The sequence below is a fragment of the Hipposideros armiger genome, unplaced genomic scaffold (genome assembly GCF_001890085.2).
Source record: "Hipposideros armiger isolate ML-2016 unplaced genomic scaffold, ASM189008v1 scaffold_443, whole genome shotgun sequence".
Classification (NCBI taxonomy): domain Eukaryota; kingdom Metazoa; phylum Chordata; class Mammalia; order Chiroptera; family Hipposideridae; genus Hipposideros; species Hipposideros armiger.
In genome coordinates, this window is record NW_017731793.1 from 555,648 (window position 1) to 574,905 (window position 19,258).

Genomic DNA, 19,258 nt, shown 5'->3' on the forward strand with positions numbered 1-19,258 from the left:
GAGAGAGAGAGAGAGAGAGAGAGAGACCTGTCAACTAAGAATTCTATATCCAGAAAAATTATCTGTTTTTTCCATTCCTCCATTTTTATACATTTCTTCTAAGTATTGGCCCAACAAACAAAATATCTTCTTATGGTCCCTATGTCCCTAAATACAACTAATGCTTCTGTATTTTTTGGAAAGAAAGAAGCAACTCATATCTCTTACATAAATAAATATTACAAACCAGCTCTGCATATGTGTCATACTTATCTACCCTTTTGGGGTAGAAAAAACATATTATCACATGGTAGTTTTCTTAGTAGTTACAATTCACTCAACTTAATTATCTTATTTGATCAAAATCTGAGCAAAATTTTTTTTTAAAAGATTTTATTGGGGAATTTGGGGAGGGGAACAGCACTGGGGAATCAGGGGAAGGGGAACAGACAAATTGCTGTCCTTTTGTTTTTCAGTCTAGTTGTGGAGGACGTTGCTTCACGCCCATGTTGGTATTATCATTGTGCTCTTCCTGGGTGAGGTAGATTGGTTGCCTGCCTCTGGACGGCTGCTCACAGCAGCTCTTGGCATCACACTGGATGCCAGCTGCTTACGCTGGCTGCTGGCCACACAAGGTAGCCCATGGCAGCTCACTGCAGCAGGGGCTGCAACCTACGCTGTCGCCGGCGACTCAAGGCAGCCCAGCTCCAGGTCAAGCTGTTGTTCACCATCTTAGCTGTAGAGGGCAGTGTCACTGGCCCTCATGTGGGATCCGAACCGGGGCCCTGCTGCTCAGAGCTGGCGTTCCAAGCCAGCTCTTAACCAACGTGCCACTCGGCTGGCCCTGAGCAAAATTTTTATGACAATACTGATGGAATTAGCTTATCTTCCAGAAAGCTGGGACAAAGATAGAGCATTTTGCCCAGGTGACTTCAGAGAGAAGAGATCAGTGGGGCACTAGATACCCAGGCTTCTGGCTGGATAGGGTTAGTTGTACTCAACAGAATACACATTGCTTCTCATCTAGAATTTCTAAAAATGTATCACTGCTATTCTAACATTAAAAGTAAGCAATGGATTTCTACATATTCAGTCTCAATGTGGCCTCTTCTTCATTTCCTTAGTTATAGGAGTTCTGTTCAGCCAGTCTTCAGATGGTTGTACAGGTTGATTGTTCTATAATTAAGTTGTAATTTTAATGTGGTCATAGGAGGAAGCAAGCACAGTGTTTACCTACTCTGCCATCTTGCCTGGAACTCTCTTCATATATATCAGCAAAATTATCCTTAAAGAATAAAGGAGAGGTCCGGCTGAGTGGTTCAGTTTGTTAAGACCGTGAGCTCTGAGCAACAGTGTCGCCGGTTTGATTCCCACATGGGCCAGTGAGCTGCGCCTGAGCTGAGCTGCCACTGAGCTGCCAACAGGTGGCAGGATGGCTCAGCTGGTGAGAGCACGTACTCCTAACAACAAGGTTGCCGGTTCGACTCCCACATGGGATGGTGGGCTATGCCCACCTGCAACTAAGATTGTACATGGCACCGTGAGCAGAGTGGCTGCGAGCTGCCGACGGGCAGCCAGATGGCAACTGGACTTTGAGCTGAGCTAGCTGCACCCTCCACAACTAAGACTGAAGGACAACAACTTGCCTGTATCCCCTTCCCCAATTCTCCAACACTGTTCCCCTTCTCCAATTCCCCCAATAAAATCTTTAAAAAGGGGGAAAAAAATTAAGGAAATATTAAGATATTTCAAGATAAACAAAAGCTGAGGGGGTTCATTACTAGTAGACTTACCCTACAAGAAAGCTTGGCTTTCTGTTCCCTTTGCCCAGAATGCTGTTCCTCCCCTTTCCAGTGATGAGACATCACGCCCTCTTTGTGCATGTTTAAGTGGTCTACCATGGCCCAACTCCTTGTTCTCACCCATCCATTAATTTGCATGTGTCTCAAGTCTTACCTACAGGATCAGTGCGAATAGACATTTGTTAAATGGGTGGATAGAAGAGATGTCTCCCGGCCCTAGTAAACCCAGGACTCCTAAATGCACCTGCCACCTGCCCTCACCCCACCCCCAGTTCCATGCTCCATGATTCCCTCTCTGGCAGGGGGCCAGTCTAACCTCTGAGGCCCCCTGGTCCTGGGCTTCCCCTCCTGTTCCCCAACAGCAGCCAAAGGGAGCTCTGAAAAGCATCAGTTTAGCCATTGTCAGGGCCAGGCCCATCATGCAACTTTCAGGTGCACTCAGAATGTCACAGGTCACCAGGCATCCCTCTATGGCCACCGGGCCACTGCCCTTGAGCTCAGGATCCCCACCCCACCCCATCTTCAGGTCTCTCTGGGCCTGCCCCCCTTTAATCAGAAGTTATTGCCAAATAGCCAGGCCGCCTGGACTCCTGCTTGGTCCTCCCAGCACTTCTCACTCACTCCTGGGTACCCTGTCCTTCCAGCAGCAGAGCTCCATGGAGAAGGGGCCTCTGTCTGCCAATTCCCCGCCCCAAAGTTTAGACCAGAGGGCTAGCAAACATTTGTAAAGGAATGCGCCATTTTGGTGTCTTGAAATAACGTTAAAGATTTTAAAAAAAATTTTATTGGGGAACAGTCATGGTCGTTGATTACATATTGCTTTCATGCTACAATGGCATAGTTGACTCTTTTGACAAGGTCGCAGCTCACAGTGGCCCATGTAGGGATCAAACCGGCAACCTTGGTGTTACCAGCATGATGCTCTAAACAATTGAGCTAACCGGTCACCCCCTAAAGCTTTTTTTTAAAAATCCTGATCTTAAAAGTAAAACATAGTCATTATAAAAATTGGAAAATACAAAAATACAAAAACCAAAATAGAAATCCAACCACCCAGAGGTAATTATGATTCCAATTTTCTATGTGTGTGTAGAATATATACATTTCTTTGTATATTTGTACATTTATGTACGTAATTAGACACATGCTTTCATATTTTGCTTTTGTCATTTAACATCATTTATTTTAAGTTTTCCCCATGATTTTTATACTTTTTAATTATTCATATTTTCCAATTTTCCTATTTAAGCTTCTTCAAATTATTTAGGAACAGCATTTTCAAATTCTGAGTAAGATTCCGTCCTATGAATAACTCCAGCTGGTGGAGATCTAGGTTGTGTTCCATTTTTGGCTATCGTGGCAGTTCCAGGGTTACTACCTTCGTTATTCATTGTCCATGCCTCTTGTTATGTATGCACAGTAACCAGATATCCTGGTCATTGCCTGTTGTCCCAGGTCAATTATTAAGGGTCTGTTGGCCCTTGCTCACTCTCAAAGGTTACCCTTTGGACAATAGATTACCTGGACCCTCTTTAAGACGGTTCGGAGGTACCTGGAGATGATGAGAGGTTGGCAGGGTAGGGGGAGGAGGGCAGAGGCGGCTCATAGGTTCTGTTGTGGGCAACTGGGTGAAGGACAGCGATGCCAATCTCTGAGATGAGGTGAAACTTGGTGGGAGGGTGGTGAGTTTTGGACACATTGAGTCAGAAGTGTCCACGTGACTTTCCAGGGACGTTGTCTGGGAAGTAGCTGGAGATACAGCCTTTGCCCATCATAGGTCACTTGGCATGGGGGGAGGCACTGGCGATCTCCACTCTCACTTTCCTGGGGTCACTCAGCTGCTTGGTGGAAGAATCAAGCCATCCAAGCATTTTATCAACACTCAGCTGGAGCTCTAGCTCAGTGGCGTATACCTTTTCTAACTTTGAACCTCTGTCCTGGTCCGTAGCTCTGGGGCTCATCAGTGGGGAATCAGTAATGGGCCCACTCTCCTGACAGAGAAGAGATTTGGGGCCTAGAGAAAGGAGCTATTTCTCAAGGTCAAGGTTGGGTCTACGGAATGCATCCTAGAACTCAGAGTGAAATAACCACCAATTCCACATCTAATTCAATCCTCATGGTAACCCTGGGTAGGGGATCCCATCCTCCCCATTTGCAGATGAGACAACAGAGGCTCAGAGAAGTGAAGTTCCCTTGCCCAAGGTTGTGGAGGTTGGCAGAGGATCGCTTTGACCAGGTCTTTGCTTTCTTCCCCTCTGCCTGCTACACCTCTTTCTTCTAGAGGCAAGTCCCCTTCCTCTGCACCTTTGTTGACACAGAACCACCTGGTGAATTATAGCCTTCATTCAGTAGATGTGACAGATGCTTGATGATACCATCTCAGGGACAGTCCCTGAGCTGAAGATACGAAGATGAAAAGAACCTGGCCCTTGACCAAAGGAATTATAATGTATTAACAGAACTACAAAGCAGCATGTCTCTATTGCTCAGATGAGAAAAAAAGGCCCCAGGAGGGGAGTGACCTACCCAAGCCCACATGGTCATTTAGTCCAACTCTGACCCCTGTTCCATAAAAAAAAGTCACCCAATGGTCAATACACACCTAAGTTGCTTGCTTTCTCGGGTGACCAAGACAATGCAAAGTGAAATGACAAGGAGATGGAATTTTACATTCATTACATTGACACAAATTAAAATGTCTGATGGAAGCAAGTATTGCTGAGGATGGGGAGTGGCAGACACTCTCTGCACTGCCACCCCCAAGGCACAGCCCTTTGCACAACTCCTTTGGGTAGGTGAAGACGCAGGTGGCCTCCTGGCGGAGCATCTGTATAGCCACAGGTGTGTCCGTACCTGGCACAATGCTCTACTGTTGCTGTCTTGAAATTCCTAATAATTTATCAAGAGGTCCATGTTTTGGTTTGCACTGGGCCCTGCAAATTCCACAGCCATCCTTCCCAGCAGTTCCACTCCTTGGCATATCCCCAAGAAACTTGTATATGGGGTGCTGGGAGCCCTGCTGAGAACGTTCATAGCAGCTCTGTTTCTACAAAAAGCCAGAGAAACCCACACAGCATGGATGAATCTGAGAAACAGAATGCTGATGGATGAAAACATGAAGTAGAATACATACAACAAAAAATAGTCTTTTCATTTTCAGTCTTTTTGTATCTTTTCATAAAAAGACAAGCAAAGATGAATAATGGCAGGTAAGGAGATACACATATGTGGCCAATCTATAAGAAATCATCTTTAAAGACGACAGAGAAGGTGGACTCTCAAAGGCACACACACAGCTTCGATACATACATACATATATATATATATATATATTTTTTTTTTTTTTTTTAGATTTTTATTGGGGAATTGGGGGAGGGGAACAGACACGTTGCTGTCCTTTTGTTCTTCAGTCTAGTTGTGGAGGACATCACTTCACTGGCCCATATTGGTATTGTGATCATTGCGCTTTTCCTGGCTGAGGCAGTCAGTCGTTGGGAATTGGACGGCTGCTCACGCTGGCTGCCAGCCACTCACGGTAGCTTACGGCAGCCCACTGAAGCCCCACTGCAGCCTACGCTGTCCTTAGCGACTCATGGCAGCCCAGCTCTAAGTCGAGCTGTTGTTCACCATCTTAGCAATAGACGGCGCAGCGTCACTGGCCCATGTGGGATCCGAACCAGCAGTCCTGCTGCTCAGAGCTCGAGTTCCCAAGCCAACTCTTAGCCAACAAGTCACTCGGCTGGCCTACAGCTTCAATATTGTTGACCAGACGCTGTTTGAGGTTGGCTGGGGGGGTCTGTAATTATTATGCTTCACATCGAATCTATGACATCAATTCACAATGTATTTATGTGAAATACTTCAGATTTTAAAGATGGAAGAACCTGCCCAGGTGTGCCACACTGTTGGGATCACACATGGAGAGATGGATGGCACGCAGCAGGGCTGAGCAGCCTGTGTCTGTCACCGTGGCTGAGCCAGGAGGCTGAGGAGAGGCTGCTGGGAAAGGGGAATGTTCTCCAGCTGAGGCTCAGCCCTCCTAGACTTTAGCGATGGCTGCTGAGAACCAGCTTCATGAGATAAGTTTTCAATTCTCAAACACGATGATGCAAGATGTTAAATGCACCAAATTGCAGCTGGTTTTTGCTTATGAAACACATACATATAATTTTGACTCTAAAATGTATAGCTCTTATATTTAATCTGTTTCATCTTCAGCGACTTTGCATTGTTGTAATCTCTCTGGGCAAAAGGTGCCTTTCATTTCAAGAGGTTTTATATTTTTCACTGCATTTCTAAACACTTACCTTGGTTGTTTTGTTCCACAATGCAAATCAAACTATTTTCCTCTTCTCTTTTTTCCAAGTTTTGTCTTGGTGTCATATTGCTTTTATAATTTAAGTAGGAGGTGGAGGGGGGATGAGGGGGGGTGAGGAGGTGAAAGAGGAGGAAGAAGGGGTGGTCTCCCCTGCCATAACCAGAGTAACTGATGGAGATAGTGGTCTGAGGAGGGGCCTGCCTGGGGTGGGCCATAAAGCCCCCATTGCCCCCTGCACTGTGCCCAGGGCTGGCACCTACCCAGGACTGTCTCCTGGGGTTGGAGCAATCCTCAAAGCTGCTCTGAGGAGGCCATGCCCACTCCTTGGCCTTGGGTGTCCAGATGTCCAGGGATCCCTAGCCCAATCCCAGGAAGCAGATCTAAGATGAAGCATGGCTTCATGCGTGGGCCTAGCTGAGGCTCTCTCAACTGGCTCACAACCTGCCTCTGCCCCAGACCAGCCTGGCAAGGATGGGAGGGCTGTGCAGGACCAGAAGGGGCAGCTGTTGGGGGAGCCTGGGACCCTCTGAGGGAAACTCTGGGGGTAGGCTAGTCATCAGCTGTCCTAGCCCAGCTTCCTATCTGTTTCCCCAGACCTGGCCTCAGGAACCTAGCTGGCAGCTTCCTCAGGCTGAAGCTCCCATTAGGTGGGCATGAGACAGAGTCTCCACAACCCCAGCTCCTACCCTTCCCCCAGGCAGACCCTGAGCCCTCAGATGTCTGTGCCAGACTTGACCTCTGGGTGTAGGTTTGTCCTCTTGTTGGCAGAGAGCTTGGCTGATGTCCCTGCCCCCCACCCCCACCTGGCATCACAATGGCCTGGTCTGGCGGGGGGTCACTTAGCCCAGTCCCTCAGGCCTCCCATTGCCCCCACCCAGTGGCCTCAGAGAGAATGCGTTCCTTGGCTCCAAGATCCCTCCCTAGTAGTGGTGGGGGTAGTAATGGAGCCACCATCTGGCTTTAGCGATGAGATTCAGACACACCAGGCAACTCATTAAAGAACAATCAAGACAGCATATACTTAAGACGGAGGATCGGCTGGGCAGATTCAGCAGGAGGCGGCGGAGCGGGGAGAGGAGGGGGAGGCAGATGTGTGAGGACGTGGGGCAGGGCCGGCAGGGCCTGGTTGGGAAGCCTCAGTTCCCCCAACCCCCAGTGACAGAATGGAGATCGAGCTGTCTCCCTTGTCTCTGGAAGGTGGAAAACCACGGCCCCAGGCTGCCTGGAGCAGGAGCGGGCACTGAAAGCTCTCAGGGGTGATTTTGGAAGGAGTAGGAGAAATCAGGCCAACAAGGCCCTAAAGTGGACAAGTGGGTCCCACAGCCGAAGAAAGTAGGCAAAGGCTTGGCATCTGGGGCAGGAAGGATGCAGCAATCCCCGGCCAACTGGCCCCAACTAACCCTAAACTACAAGCCACCCCCCCCCCCATGTTTTGGGGAGAAATCTAGGCAGCATTTTGGGCTGTGGCTCAGCAGCTTCTGCATGGAGGCATTTTTGATGTCCGTCTTCTCTTGTGAGATCTGAGCCAGGAGCACAAGAACCTCCCGGTTGAGTGTTATGTGGAGAGGGTCTCCGTCCTCGGTGGCCCAAGAACATCAAGGACACCTGTGGGCTCCCAAGGGGCCTCCCTGCTCTTCAGTCACCCCTGCACAGGCTCACAGTTAACGTGCACTCCTGCTGCTGGTGAGGGTGGGCTGGAAGCCCAGGAATGAGAACCAGGCCGGGCAGGCTGGTTGGAGGGGCTGGGCTGGCAGGGCTCCCTCCAGAATTTGGCTATACCCCTTGCAAGGAAATCCGCAGGCGGTCCCCCCTGCACCCTAGGAGCTTCCAGACATCCTGGACACCCAGGAGAATCAGGTGAGAGAAGGCGGCAAGACTCAGGACTCGAGACAGTTTTCAGAACTCACGGTTTATTGATACTTGAGCACAGTGGCCCTGGGACGAAACACCTTTCTGGTCTCCCACCCTGGGACTTATCCCTAAAGACAGGGGAAACAGCCATCCTGTCTTCGAACTAGATCCCCCTCGCAGAACTTCACTCCCAGGAACCCCACTGAGATGTGTAGAGATAAACCCTTGGCAAGACTGGCACGGCATGTGAATGGCAAAGCTCGGCGAATTTGGCAAAGCCTGGCAAATTTGGCAAAGCCATGGAGACTCGGAAAATCGCAGGCTCCTGGGGCTGTCCACTTTGGGCTACCGCCAGAATCAAACCAAAACAGGTTCTTTTGCACAGGCCTACCTGGTCTCTGTTTAGCTGGGGTGTGGGCCAGGCCTAGGAGCTGTCAGAGCTGTGCCCCCAGCCCTGGGAATACTGCTGCTGTAGCTGAGGAAGGGGTGAAGCTGGGGAATACTTGCTGGCTTGGGGAGGGCAGGAGATAGGACTGCTGCCAAAGGCAGGGATGGCCCTCAGAGAGCCTGTGCTTCTCGTTGGGGCGCACCCCTATTTCTCTCTCTTCCTAAAATTGACCCACTTCCTAGTCCTGGATGCTGAGGACAGGCTGTTTTGGGAGGCCATGCGTTCGCCTCCAGGATTTCAGCGGATTGGGAGCTTGACTAGCAGCCCTGGAGAAGCCAGCTGTGCCAGCCCCCTTTCCAGGCCCTCCCACCTCACAACTGCAGAGGGAGCTGGCTGCCTTCGCCTCCTCTCCCACCCCTGCTGGCTGGGGATCAGTCCTACCTGTACAAGCAGGGCTGTATTTCTCCAACTTTTGTATTCCATATAAGGCGCTGGCATCAGTAGCTTGATTCTTTTCCAACCCACTTAATTTTAAGAATAGACACTAATAATACTTAATCACTCCTCCCCGTTGGCAATGGGGGAGGAGCTCTCAGCACTGGTAGCATCTCCCAAGATGTGCTGGGTTCACCCTGAGTGGCCCCTGCACTGCCAGAATTCCAGGAGCTGCTGCACAGACTCAGTACAACCCTGTACCCTACAAAGGGAAACTGAGGCCCAAGAAGGGTGCAACGACATAATGACCTAGTGGCAAAGGTGGGACTTGAGAAGGGGATTGAGGTTTATAGACCAATATCCTGGCTAGGGGCCCTCTTGGGACTGTGTCCTGAAGAGGAAGTGGACCAGGGTGCTCAGAGGTTAGATTGCCCAGTAGCTCCCAGTGCAGCCAAGTCAAGATGGAAGAGACCTACTTCATGCCTAGGTGCTTGCACAGGCCAGTCCCCGTGCAACGGGAGAACAAGGGCTCCCTCGGCTGCCAGGACAAGCCTGGAGAGAGGTTCTGGGGGAGCCTCAGGCCAGGACTTGAATCAGGCCACCAAGTGGTGTGATCCAGACTCCACGAGGTGGAGCTCCTCTCTTGGCAGCAATCAACGGAATACGATTAGCAAAGAAAAGAGAAAAACAGAAGCCCATTTCTCCCTCTCTCCATGAAGGTCATGCCCATGGGATGCCAGGCTGGTAGTGAAGGGAGGGACCACATCCGGTTTCTTGCCAGCTCTGTGCTGGGAAGGGCTGTTGAGGGGGCTTCTAGCTCCCAGGAGGCAGCAGGGCTTTCAAGTTAAATGGGGCAACACCTAGTCATGTTAGCTGCCAAACATTCTCTGAATTGCAGCGACCATGTTTCAGAGGCTTTTTATCATGAAGCCTTGAGCAAGGCATTAACCACATGGTCTTAACGTCTTCATTCTGCTGTGGGAGTGGGGTAAATGTGGAGCTTTCAGGCGGTGGGCCATGGCTCCCTGCCTTCCTGCTGGACAGCCCACCCACCTCGGGAGAGGCAGCTTCCCTTTTCCAAGGGCTGCTCTCAAGTGCCATTGGGATCAGTGGGCTGCCTAGGCAGACCTTCCTGGGGCCTTTCTGTTGCAGGTGCACTCTGAATGCCTTCACAGGACTTCCTGGCCTCAAGGACCTGGCACTAAGCCTCTTCCCACTGTCCAGCCCCCTCCCCCTATTCTCCTGAAGCCTCAGTTAAGCCACCCACTGACCTTCCCAGGCCTGTCAGCCTCTGCCTGCAGCAACCCTGCCCACCGCTGCGAGCCCCGGTCCTCCCACCAGAGACCCCTCTCGCCTGGGGCCTGACCTCTACCAGGAACCCCCATCCAGCTCTGCCACTTTCAGCTCCACACAGGAGTTTTATTTGCCCCACTCAATGTGAACAAATGAAGTCACCTGAGTTTCACCTTCCCAGGGCACTAGGAGACATGAGCTCTTTCACAGGCAGTCAGACTGGGCACAGAGCAAGGAATCAGAGCCCACAAGCCATGGGCAGAAACAAGGGCTTTGGCCCTGCAGGTTGGACAGACTCCCAGCTGTGTCCCCACTGCCTTCAAACAGACCCACAGGCTACCTTGAACTTGCCAGAGCCTCTCATGTGTGTTTCCCAATGAAACCAATTCAACTACCAAACACACAAGACATTCTGGAACCTTCCAAACAGCAGCAAGGACCCGTCTGCTCATGAAGCTCAGGCCCTCGGCCTGGGTTCCAGCCAGATACCGAGCAGCACGGCCAAGCGGAGTGGGAGGCAGGCAGAGGCCACAGTCACCCTGCACTCCCGGAGCCCTGCGGTCTGGTCCAGGCCACATGGCACAGAGCATGCTCTCAGGGGCTGCCCTGCTGACTGTCAGTGGCGCATCACAAACAGGCAGAAAGACCTCTTCTAGGGAGAATTCTAGCCCAAGCATGCCATTGTAACAAAATAAATCCTACTTTTGTGAAAGCTTAAACATGACTATTAGAACCCGTCATAGGCCCGGCAGATCTAGCCTTCCCTAACGCTGTTTAAGGCACTTGAATGGCTTATTAACACTACCTGGAAAGATTGTTTCAATCTTGATTTAAGACAAAAAATTCAGTAATACTGCAAAAGAAGTTTCCCCTAAAAAAAAAATCAATACTTAAGTTTTCTAAGAAATAAAATAAATGCTAAGCTCTGCTTAAGTTATATGACACAACAGGTCACCTTGGCACTGACATAACAAAGACAAAAACCTGAAATACTGCTGCATTAGACTTTTCCCTGGGGGGAAAAAAAGACCACAGACAAGACAAGTATAGCATCTCTGAGTTTCCCCTCCCTGCGTGCTTGGGGGACAAGAGGGGACCAGGGAGGCCAGAGCCACATATGTCACAGCTACTATGAAGCGTGCAGTTGACCACTGCAGACCAGATCCCAGATTCTCTCCCCTATTTGGAAAGGGCCAGGTGCATCTATGGGCACGAGCCCTCCCAGCTGCGGCCCATGAAGAATGGATGAGAAACCTGCACTGGGAGCCCAGGACGTGCCTGCAAATGCCCATGGCTCCTGGGTCTGCAGGAGGGTCCCACACCCCACATACAGTGTCCCACTGTCCCCCCCCAAAACCACTGGCATCTTTGGTCTGGCTGCAGCCAGTGCCTGTGGGAGCAAGAGCTGGTGCAATTTCTGGGTCATCTTCTCTTTGGTGAGGCTTCCTTCAGAAAGCCTGGCCATCCCACTGCCTGTCACGAGCAAGGTGCGACACCCACTGCCCAATGCAGTTCCACAGCCACCAGGATGGGCTGATACAAGCAGCACGAAGGGCTTGAGGTCCCAGGGGAAAGCGCTGCTTGGGTGGCGCCTGCCTGCCCACCACTGCCTGTCAGGTCCTAAGGCATCTGAGGGGATGGGTCATGAGGTGGGGGCCGGGACCCTGGGCCTCCTAGCTTCTCTGTGGAGTGTTGCTCTCTGGCTCTGAGAGGTCAGAGGGCAAGTCACAGCTTCTCCCAACTACCAGGGGGTCCCCCATCCCCTGGGCCTCACCCTCCAGTAGGTCTCGGGGGTCCCTGAGGAAGACTACCATGACCGTGATGTTGTCATGGGAGCCCCGCTCCCGGGCTGCAGCCACCAGTTCCTCGGCGACTTGCAGCCCACTGCCCTGCTGCCTGACCAGGTGGCTCTGAACGAGGCCAGCTACCTCCTGGTGAGGGACAACATCAAAGAAGCCATCGCAGGCCAGCAGCAGGTAGTCCTCGGAGCCGGTCAGCTCCCGGGAGGCCGCATCCGCCTCCCCAGACACATAGGGCTTCTGGAAGACGTCCCCTGGGCATGGGAGAGAAGTGCCTTGTGTTAGAGGATCACGCTGCCCACTACTCCATCCCATCCCACCAGGCCGGCCTCACTGAGGTCACCCCTCCTCCAACACCTGCGCTCACTGGCGAGGACACAGGGTAAAAAAAGAACTTCACATGGAGGGTGACGTGACAGATTTATTCTGATATCCCTGAGGACAGAATCAAAATCTAGCAGGGCCAGGGCTCAGCTCCACAAAGCAGCTTTCTCACTCCCTATGGAGTGAGGCCCAGAGTGAGTAGCCCAGGACATGACACGGGCTGTGGCCCTGACCCTGGCCCTCCTGAGCTCCCAACGGCTCCCCTCAGACACCTGACAGGCACTAGACTAAGTGTGCTCAGATGCTTGCTATTCCTTTGTCATACCCACTCTTCTAGTTTCCCCATCGTGGAAGCCGGCACCACGATCCCCTGGTCCTTATGCCCAAGTCTGGGGGTTCCCTCTGATTCTCTCTCACATCCCACAACTAATCTGTTAGCAAGTCCTGTTGGCCTTACCTCCAAAATATAGCTCGAACCCACCTCCCCTCCTTGCTTCTACAGCTCACACCTAACCCAGACCCCACAGAGCTTCTGGATAGTACCCTACCTTCTGCTCTTGTCCTGACAGTCACTTCTCCATGGAGCATGAACTAGACCATGCTGTCCCTTACATGGAACTGCCCAAGAGCTCCCCTCCCCTTTGGAGGGAGCCTGGCTCCCCAACCTCTATGCTCTGGTGTGTCCTGAGACCCAGCAGCAGAAGCTGCAGGGAGAAGGGCTATAAAGAAGGCAGTATGTTTAGCAAGAAGGACAGACGTTTCAGGAGGCTGGAGGGATGGAGGCTATCACAGGGGATAGCAAGAAGGAGGTGATTTCTAAGTACTTGGAGGAGAGGTGTGGCTGCCCCCCAGACTGAGGCCTGGCAGTGACAGGATGCTGAGAAAATAGGATGGGGCACTGAGAAGATTTTAAGACAGAATCATCAGTATGAATGGGGCAGGGGTGGGGGTGTGGGAAATAAATCCTACTTATGAAATACTTAAAGATTATCTTCCAGGTAGCCAAGCGTTTCCTACTAGATTTTTCTAAGTGTTTCAATGAGAGATAATGACATATCACTTGAATTGCAATTTTTTTGTGTGAGATGCAAGTTTCTAAAGTGTCTGTGCCTGCACTCTCTACATTCCCCAGAGTCCCTCCACAACCTGATTGATAACACAATCCCACAGACCACAGGTGCCTTTTCAGCACATGACACTGCCATCCCCAACCCCTGGGTGAGCCCATGGGCCTTGAGGGGTCTAGAGGCCTGACCCTGGGCGACCGTCTCTCCTGCCCCTCGCCTCCTCACCAATGGCTCTGGAGACGGCCAGGGTCCCGTTGACTCTCCAGCAGTCCATGTGAGACACGAAGCCGCCCAGCGCTTCGATGCGCTCCTTCTCGTCCTATGGGAGACAGACAGAGTGGGGGCCTGGGCACGCCAATGGGGTAGGATGCCCAGCGCTGCAGCCTGGCTGGAGACAAGCTGGTTTCTAAGACAGCGCTGGAAACCACAGCTCTTGAACAATGCCCAAAAGCGGCATTAGTAGCACGGTGAGAAATTATAAATAACCTAACTGTCCTTCATTTGCTAGAATGGCTAAATAGGTTACGGTGCAAATACAGATGGACCACCCACGGCCACCGACTAACAGCCAGTTCCTAAGCAGCATTTCAGAGTCAGGGAGATGCTCGCGAGGCAGCAGAAAGAACATGAGCCCCGGGGTGAGATGGCGGGACTCTCAGTTGCCTCACCTTTCACACAGGACACTGTCCCTTCCCTGTAAACTGCTGGGACAATGAAGCCAAGGGTGTGCTACGTGCAGCCACTCAGCAGGGCTGGAAAACACTGAAGCAGGCCCTGGACGGGTCCTGTGCCCCCGGGTCCTTGTCCTTCTCCTCCACCCCAGGTGCTGCCTGGCTCCCCACAAGACTGTGATGTTCCAGGCCTGACAGGACAGGATAGGGGCCCAGTTCAGCCATGAGTCCTAAAAACCTCTTAGGTCCTATAAATTCCCCTGAAGGAGAGGTTTCCAGGTGTGAGCCTGCTCCCCGAAGGATAGTAACAATCATGTCTGCTGTTTCACAGATGATGAGCTCGAGGCTTGGAAGGGACAGAGCACAGCCATCTGTCCCTGCTCTTTGCCACGTTGCCATGCTTCCAGGCTCAGGAAGTGTTTGGAAAATGCTGCCTGGGAAAAGTCCCCAGTGGGCCTCAGAGGAGGTGTTGGACACGGAGCTTACATGGGTGTGGGCAGGCAGGAGCAGAACCGGCACCCCAAGCAGAGGTTTGCACCTAATCCTAACTTGGGCCAAATTTCACCTAACTGCTTGTCTTGGGGTAGGAGGGCCCACTGGGGAGCTGGCACTGAAGGCCTTGGTGTGACAGAGGATTCCTGCCACTTCTGGCTATGTGTTCTGAGCCAGTTACTTAACCTCTCTTCTCTAAACAATGCAGAGAGGATGTGTAGGAGGCTGTGAGCCATGGTGCGGCCCAGGCATGCTGTCAATCCTGGCTGTTAGGATCACTGCCTGATGCCCCCTGCAGTGCTTTGTGGAAACCACAAAAGACAGTTCCACACAATTACATAAAACCAACACTTCCACATGGAAAAGCCCATAAAGACAAAACAAAATTTGCAAATCACCACAGAGATAGGGAGCCAACCTCCCTAACATATATAAGATGCCTACAGATTGATTAGAAAACTAGCGACAGCGTAGGAGAAAAATAGGCATAGGACAGGAGTGGAGTATTCTCAGGTAAGGTGATTTTGAAAAGATGCTCAAGCTTGCTCTGTAAGAGAAATGCAAACTAAATAAAGGCCTTCTCACTTCTCAGACAGCAGGGCCCCACACAGCCTGAGGGGGCAGTTTGGCAAATCCGTACACTCTGATCCAACTATCACACACACTTCTAGGAATGTGCCCTGTAAATATACCTGACGCTGAACAATAAAATGCTGTACTAAGTTATTTATTGCTGCCTTGTTTTTAGTGCCAAAAGACTGAAAAAAATCTCAACGTCCAGTGAGGAGAGATGGGAATGAATGGAATTCTACCAGCCCTGCAAGAGGGTGGGGACATTTCATGTGCTGACGTGGAACACCCACCAGGCACATGGTTAGGTGAAAAGGCCGGTGCAGAGCAGCGTGTGGGAGGCCTACCTACGGGCATTCCCCAGAGTGCAAACTCTGGCTCTCCCACCTCGGGAGACAGACTGGGCACTTTTATGAGATGTGGTCCAAGTAGGAATGTCATCCTTCTGTCCAGGTCAGGTCCCAGAGGCTCAGCCGGGTGAGTGACCTCAGGGTCCCACCACAGCCTCTGCTCAACGAAGCCCTAAACCTGCTTCCTTCTGGCCTAGCATCACCTCCCTGAAGCCCTCCTCCCCAATAGCCCAGGTGGTCGGCCACTCCTTGCTTACATGCACGACAGGTCCCTACACGTTGACCCCATTTACTGGGCTGCTTACTGGGCAGATGGCCCAGCTCTCCCCTGCCTCTCTGAGAAGGAATGGCTCACTTGGAACCCCTGGCTGTTAACATCCCACTAGGGAACCCTGTGGCCACTTGAGTCAGGCAAGGGAGCCCTCCCTATGGAGGAGTGCCCGGAGTTTTCTAAGAGGATGGTCCAAGGGCCCTATTACTTCCTAATCTGCCCCAGCAACTCCTGGCCGGGGCTCCCTGACCATCTGCTTTCCCAACGGGCCCAGCACAATGAGGCCAGAGATGTCCCAGGTGTGGGTGAAGGGAGCCCCTTACCTGACGCTCGGGTTTATGCGGCTCCATCAGCTTCACCACCTGCCCCTGCTGCACCAGGATGACCTGGGAGTCTCCAAGCCAGGCAATGTGCAGGGTCTTTCCTGTGATGAGTGCACACACACCTGTGGTGCCGCTCTGCAGCCTCTGTGGGGAGAGAAGGCCCAAGGGGTGAGGGTGGGCTAAGCACCTGCCCCACAGAAATACGGGGTCCAGACTGAGCAACTGTTGGAAAAGCGCTCAGCCGGAAAAAGGAACAGAATGCTGATGCACGATGGGCACTGTGAATGTCACAGGATTACGCTGCATGGAAGGACAGCACAAGTACATCCTGTGTGAACTCATTTATATCAAATTCTGGAAAATGCAAACTCAATCGTCTATTGTGTCAGAAAGCAGAGGAGTAGTGTCTGGGGAGCAGGTGGGCAGGAAGAAATTTCTGGGGGTGATGAATATGTCCCTTATTGTGAAGGTTCCACGGGTGCCCAAACCTATCACATCGTACACTTTAAATATATGCAATTAATTATGTGTCAATTACCATCTCAATAAAGCTGCTTAAAAATAATAATAAACTAAACACCTGCTTCAGAGAATCCATTCTCCACTCTGAGAGGCGGCCCTGAGCTCGGGGACCGTTCTTACCTCCTAGGGGTGACAGAGGCCAGGAGGGCTGAGGAGTTTCAGCTTTTCATTGGTTCCCTGCTTACGGTTTTAGATGTCATACAGTTTTCTGTTAAGTCCGGCTTTGCTGATTTGTGTTCTGTGCTCAGGGCATCTGATGACAGTGCAGCCCCCACCCCAAGACTCCTCATCGGCTGTGTTAACCAGGGCAAGTCTTTTAAACTCTCTGAGCCTCAGTTTCCCAATGTATAAAATGGATGCAATCTTAGTATTTACCTCACAGGGCTGCAGGAGGACCCACTGAAGAGAACACAGGTAAGGTTCAGTTAGGAGTATGTTCACAGGGGGGCGGGATGCATTTTTTCTTCCCTTCCCCACGTTAGAACCTCCTCCCCACATGGCTCTAACTCCCAGTGGGCACCAGCACCTGCCAAGACCCTGCCCAGGAGAGCAAGGGCAGGTGGGGCTGTTTTCTAATCATGAGTTTTCTTTTCTGTATTTTATGATGCTTTGACAAATCGGGGGCCTTGCTAATCCTAGAGAGAATGCACCCCTAGGGCCGGCTAATTCCTATAGATAGCAAATGTCTCTCCCATGAGCACCTTTCATGCACAAGCCAACCAGTTGGAAGCCCATGTTCTCAACTACCTCCTTTGTCTCTCATGCCAGGCCAATGCTCCCCCTGGCCTGGATGGCTGGGGACCACCCCTGTAGTTCAGAGCTCATGGAGGTGATTTCAATTCTAAGCTTGCTGTGACTTGCTGGTCCTGCCTCACCCATGCCTTCCTGTGGGAGCCACAGTGAAGGCTCTGGCCGTACTTTCCTCTCTCCCTTGGCCTTATGACCAACCTGGTGCTTCCCCGTGTGGCCCTGCATGGCACGGTATCTCCTCTTGGGAACTCTAAGTAATAAACTCCTCTTTCGGGGCAGCTGCCTCTGCGTCTGTCATCTTACTATGCTTGATTAAAATAAAATCCTGGGCACATCTTAACACAGCCTGCCCTTTCCCGTGAGGCCCGCACGCCCTCTGCTGCAGGGCAGGTCCACGTTGCTGCAGAGCTAGGCATGATGAATCGGGGCAAGATTTATGCTGCTTCGATTCAAATGAAAAACAAGCCCCTCTGACTGTAAGAATGAAATCACATGACTGCCAGCAGCATTTAGTGAAGACCTTCCAATACCACCAACCACTTTGATTTCTATCTCTCTGCAGGGGCTGGGCCTCTCCGATGCTAATGGCTACTGGCCCCCAAACTTCACAGGACGCCCGTTCATCCACCAGTTCTTACCTCTCGCTTGGCTTTCCAGAGAAACATCTCATCGGTGTGCCGGAAAGCTTTTCTGAGGGCTCCCTCGGGGTCTGTGGGCAGCTCTGGCTGGCGGGCAGCATTGGCATGTATGTGCACAGCGGCATACCTTGCGGCGTCCACCCCTCCGTGACCATCAAACACGGCAAAGTAGGCGCGGTCCACAGGGTCCTGGTGGGGAATGCAGTGGGAGTCACCACCCAGCTGGCCTCACGTCTGACTGAGGCCTTGACCTGGCCAGAGGCTATTGCTTGGGAGTAGAGCTCAGGAGCTGACTAGAAGGGTCTGGAAGATTCAGCATGGCCTTTACCGTCAGACAACCCTTCGGAGCCTCCGTTTCACCTTCTGTACTGAGTTGCTGGGAGCACAAGATGAGGTAAGATGTACCAGGTGGCTCCCAGTGCTTGACAGAGCAGGGCTCAGCAATCATGAGTCTGGGCAAATGTAGTGCCCGGGGCCTCCACTTTTAAGACTTGGGCAAACCATTTCTTGTCTCAGTCCCTCAGCTGGGAAAGCAAGGTGGCCAGTGGCTCTGAAGTGCTGGGATGATGAATTGGGCATCCTAGACCTCTGGGAAGTGCTTTGAGAGCTGTCCAGCACCTCGACCTTCAGACAGCAGCTGCAGGTATCACTCCTGCCATGGCTCTGTCTGGAAGCTCGGCACCCAGGGTGGTTCCCTGCCACCTGTACAAGCTCTCCTAGGCTGTCCTGATTGGGGTCACTGGCCTCGCGCACTGCCCCGGGGCCTGGGAGGTGGAACACTGGAGGGGGAGCACTCACAGACAGGCCGAAGAGCTGGTTGAAGGTGGGAAGGCACACGTGCCGGTCCTCCATCTTGCGGCGAGTGTTCCGGATGGCGTGGATGGAGACCAGCCACTGCCGCTGTGGAGCCCGGGCAGTCAAGGGCACCTGCTTCTGCCACTGGCTGCATACTTCCCAGAGCCGGTTAAAGAAGCTCCGCGCCAGGCCCTTGGCATCCAGCACTGATAGGCAAGAAGGAGGACTGTTAGGGAAGCATCAACACAGGCCAGTTGACGCTCCACTCGCTCTCCCCCACCCCCTACCTGTGGCCTCGGAGTTTTGCAGACAGCCCCATCACAGGCCTGCCCAGGCCCCACCAGCCTGGGCACACCAGTCTAAGAAACTACGTGTGACAGGCTGTCATCAGCAGTGAGAAATGTTTGGTTTGGCAAATATGCACCAGGGGCTTCCTGCCCCATGGTGGAGCACCTCCACTCATGGGAGCTCACCCCAAGGAAACAGCTGGAAAAAGAAAGATGATTTGAGGACAAAGTACAAAATCACTTATAATTGTGCATTAATTAGAAACAACATGTATCCATGACAGAGTAAATTATGGTCTATTCTCCTGATGAAGAATTAAGCTGCTATTAAAA

At 51.8% G+C, this 19,258-nt stretch overlaps 1 protein-coding gene across 3 annotated transcripts in view; it reads right to left on the reverse strand.

Moving 5' to 3' along the window:
• Positions 1-7,992: 7,992 nt before the first annotated feature.
• PPM1F (protein phosphatase, Mg2+/Mn2+ dependent 1F) overlaps positions 7,993-19,258 on the reverse strand; it is a 27,414-nt gene continuing 16,148 nt past the window's right edge. For all 3 annotated transcript variants that reach the window (XM_019665439.1, XM_019665440.1, XM_019665438.1), the window contains exons 4-8: positions 18,642-18,844; positions 17,844-18,032; positions 15,934-16,077; positions 13,482-13,575; positions 7,993-12,119 (exon numbers count right to left, since the gene is read on the reverse strand). In XM_019665439.1, the coding sequence (XP_019520984.1) occupies positions 11,740-12,119; positions 13,482-13,575; positions 15,934-16,077; positions 17,844-18,032; positions 18,642-18,844 (1,010 nt within the window). In that variant the 3' untranslated portion in view covers positions 7,993-11,739. The remainder of the gene's footprint in view (positions 12,120-13,481; positions 13,576-15,933; positions 16,078-17,843; positions 18,033-18,641; positions 18,845-19,258) is intronic.